Here is a 4,097-nt window from a genome sequence, read left to right as displayed (position 1 = left end):
GCGCGGAGAAGCTCAGCCACGTCCAGGGCGTTTACCGCCCCCGAGTCACTCACCCCCGTCTCTCCCGCACCCAGCAGCCCGCCGGGCGCGTAGTAGGAGCTCAGTAAGTGTTTGTTGAACTGGAGGGCAAAGGGCTTCTCCTCCCTGTGCAGCCTCCGGTGCTCCGCCAGCTGCGAGTGCCAGGGGAACACCTGGCCGCACTGGGCGCAGGGGAACGACTTCTCCCCGGAGTGGACTTTCTGATGTTTGATGAGGCAGTGGTTCTGGCTGAAGGCCTTACCGCACTCGCGGCACTTGTAGGGCTTCTCCCCGGTGTGGACGCGCCGGTGCACGATGAGGGACGAGTGGCAGCTGAAGGCCTTCCAGCAGCGGCTGCAGTCGAAGGGCTTCTCCCCGGTGTGGACCCGCTGGTGCACGATGAGGTAGGAGTGAGAGCTAAAGGCCTTGCCGCACTCGTTGCAGCGGAAGGGCTTCTCCCCGCTGTGGATCCGCTGGTGCACCACCAGGTACGAGTGGCAGCTGAAGGCCTTGCCGCAGTCGGCGCACTTGAACGGCTTCTCGCCCGTGTGCACGCGCTGGTGCAGCGCCAGGCGGGAGCGGTGGTTGAAGGCCTTCTCGCACTCGCCGCACTTGAACGGCTTGTCGCCCCTGTGGATCTTCTCGTGCACCGTGAGGGACGAGTGGCAGGTGAAGGCCTTCCCGCACTCCGGGCACTTGTAGGGCTTCTCGCCCGTGTGGATCCTGCGGTGGCGGGTCAGGTGCGTCCGCTGGGTGCAGGGGGTCAGGTGCGTCCGCTGGTTGAAGGCCTTGCCGCAGTCGGCGCACTGGTAGGGCTTCTCGCCCGTGTGCACGCGCAGGTGCATGTTGAGCAGCGAGCTGCAGCTGAAGGCCTTCTCGCAGGCGCTGCACTTGTACGGCCGCTCCCCGGTGTGGGTCCTGTGGTGCACGTTGAGGGACGAGTGGCAGCTGAAGGCCTTCCCGCACTCGCCGCAGAAGAAGGGCTTCTCGCCCGTGTGGATCCGCTGGTGCTCCAGGAGGTTGGTGCTCCACGTGAAGGCCTTGCCGCACTCGCCGCACTTGTACGCCTTCTCCCGGGTGTGCCAGCGCCGGTGCAGCGCGAGGGACGCGCTCTGGGGGAAGGCTTTCCCACACTCAGCGCACACGAACAGCCCGTCCCCGGGGCCCACCCCTGGCCGCCGGTGCGCCTGCGCCTGCGCGGGTTTCCTGAGCGCGCTTGACTTGAAAGGGCTCTGCCCTGCGCGCGGTCCCTGGTGGTCTCTGGCGACACCCTTGGGAGACTGGACAGCCCTGATGGGGATGCTCGGCTGGGCCAAGAGGGTGCACTGGAGTGGGGACTCCTCCTTGAACCGGAGGTGTCCCCCAGAGCCCTCCTCCATGGAGATGTCCCCCTGGGCGGTAGACACGTGGCTCCAGAGCGTGGCCTCGCTTCTCCACTGGGGATCCGCCGGGTCCTCCCAGGCGCACGATCCGCCCAGGTTGGTGCTGGGAAGATTGGACTTCATCCGCGGCCACTCCAGGAGCAGCCCCTGCGGTGGGTCCTCTGTGCAAACACCCTGCTGCCCAGGGCACTGCTCCTTCAGGCCGGGCCTCGGCTCCCATTCTGTAAGACATTGAAAGGGGCGTTCTCGGTGGGCACGCGGTGTGAAGTGCGGCCCTGGGATTTGGATTCAAGAGCCGCCCCAGAAAGGCAGAGAAGCCCAGAACAGAGAGTGGGAGACAGAGCCCAGAGCATGGAGGCTGGGGGTGGAGAGGCACAGGAGAGCGCGTGGGAGAGCGGCTGGAAGCAGACACAGGAGGCGTACGCAGCTGGCCTGCAGTGCTGGAAGCCGCGTGGTTGGCGGTGGTTCGGATCCCTGGCCTGACTGAGCAGAGACACCCAGGGGGTGCGTGTGTGTAACCAGGATCCTGATGGGCTGGAGGGAGGGGAATACAGTGAGACCAGACCCTGGCCGCTTCAATCTTTTGAGCATGTGCGTACACATTTTCTTACAAATACATTTTTTAAAAGAGAATAATTTACTTAATTTATTCATTCATTTTGATTTGACCAGAGAGAGAGAGAGAAAGGGAAAGTGAGAAAGCAAGTTACTGACCAGCAGTTGGCAAAATGGCTATGTCACTGGATTCTCATGTAGTCGACTGCAGTTCAAGACCCAGACCCAGTGGCTTAAACTCACACCGGGCATGTGTGTGTGCGTGCCCAAGATCATTTTTTAAAGAATTATTTGTTTAACTTAATTTATTCATTCATTTGTTTGAATTTGACCAGAGAGAGACAGAGAGAAAGAGAGAGAGAGAGAGAGAAAGAGAGAGAGAGAGAGAGAGAGAGAGCGAGAGAGAGAGGAAGTGAGAAAGTAAACCACGGGATTCAGGACTTGAACCATGGGGGCTATTGTGGGAGTGTCCAGAGCTTTAACCACCATGCCACCTGCTGGCCCCTACAAATAAAATTTTAAAAGCCAACCAGCAAATAAACTGGTTGCTAATTAAAGACGGGGGAGGAGCAGGTGGTGGTACGGCGTGACGCAGCGGGGCCCACGTGGGAAGGTCCTGGGTTGGGCTCGCTTCCCACGACTGCTCTGAGCACGCGGGGTAGGCACGCCTGTGTGTGTGCGCGACGTGGCTGGCTGAGATCAGGGCAGGTTGTGGCATGAAGACCCTGCTGGGGGTTCCTGTATTTCTGTCTCGCTCGAAATACATGAATAAATATAGAAATAAATGAATAAACTTAAAAAAAATAAAAAGCCTTACTGTGCAGTGGAATGACTGATGTTAGCCTGTGTGTTGGTAGAGAAGCCAGAGTCGTGGTTGGAATGCCCAGTCTGCTTAGCCGGAGACATGCCAGGCCACGCACGTGTGCCCTGGAGCCGATCGGCCAGAGGACTGGAGGAAGGGACAGGGGCGTGAGGAGGGTGGTCACTCGCACATGTGTGCATATGCTCTTTTCATGAATAAAACATAAGCTAGGGACCAGCAGTTAGCGTAACGGCTACGTCACTCAACTACCAGGTAGTTGACCATAGTTCGAGTCCCGGACCCGGTGGCTTAAAACTCATGCCGGGCACGTATGCACACGTGCCCAAGATCCTGAGAGGAGAATGGAGGAGAAGGGATCGTGGCGTGGCCATCCCCCTGGGATGGGGAGGGAGGGATGGTTTCTCGCTTTCTGTCTGTCTCTCTCTGTCTGTCTGGCGAGCGCATGCGCCCTATAGCAATAAACCTCTCCACACACAAAATAAATAAACAAACAAACAAACAAACAAATAAATAAATAAAACATAAGCTAAAAAGAAAAGACACAGAAGGGCAAGCAGGCGGCTGGTGGTCAAGGTGCCGGACTTCCTCATGGCTGACGGGTCTGGGTCGCAGGCCCAGGGCTTGCTTTCTCATTCTCTCTCTCCCTTTCTTTTTCTCTTTCTCTCTCTGGTGAGCACATGTGCCGCATAGCAAATTTAAAAAAATGATAATAAAGGGGCCAGCAGGTGGCGTGATGGTTGGGGCACTGGACTCCCACATGGCCAATGGCAGTTCAAATCCTGACCCTCTCTCTCTGTCTCTCTCTGGTGACTACACGTGCCCTAGAGAAAATTAAAATAATAATAATTTTTTTTGGAGAGGTTTTCGGTATAGGGCACGTGCGCTCGCCAGACAGACGAGAGAGACAGAGAGACAGAAAGCGAGAAATCATCCCCTGAGGGGATGGCCATGCTGCAATCCCTTCTCCTCGGTTCTCCTCTCGGATCTTGGGCACGCACGCACACGCGCTCAGCGTGAGTTTAAGCCACCGGGTCCGGGACGCGAACTGTGGTTGACTACATGGGAGTCCAGCGACATAGCCATTACGCTAACTGCTGGTCCCCCAATAAGATAATTATTTTAAAAATCATAATAAACACAAATAGTTCTTTTTTGGGGGAGAGATTTTTGCTATAGGGTGCGTGCGCTCACCAGACAGACAAGACAGAGAGAGACATAGAGACAGAAAGCGAGAAATCATCCCCCAGGGAGGATGGCCACGCTGCAATCCCTTCTCCTCCATTCTCCTCTCAGGATCTTGGGCATGCACTCACACGCGC

At 57.2% G+C, this 4,097-nt stretch overlaps 1 protein-coding gene across 1 annotated transcript in view; it reads right to left on the bottom strand.

The window, feature by feature from the left end:
• Positions 1-4,097, bottom strand: part of ZNF74 (zinc finger protein 74) — an 18,652-nt gene that overhangs the window by 1,132 nt on the left and 13,423 nt on the right. Inside the window, exon 5 of the mRNA XM_027772606.1 lies at positions 5-1,621. Coding sequence (XP_027628407.1) covers positions 5-1,621 — 1,617 coding nt within the window. The remainder of the gene's footprint in view (positions 1-4; positions 1,622-4,097) is intronic.

This window comes from Tupaia chinensis, unplaced genomic scaffold, assembly GCF_000334495.1.
Source record: "Tupaia chinensis unplaced genomic scaffold, TupChi_1.0 Scaffold000287_1, whole genome shotgun sequence".
Lineage (NCBI taxonomy): Eukaryota > Metazoa > Chordata > Mammalia > Scandentia > Tupaiidae > Tupaia > Tupaia belangeri.
The sequence above is the reverse complement of the archived record's forward strand: the minus strand, read 5'-3'. Positions and strand labels throughout refer to the sequence as shown.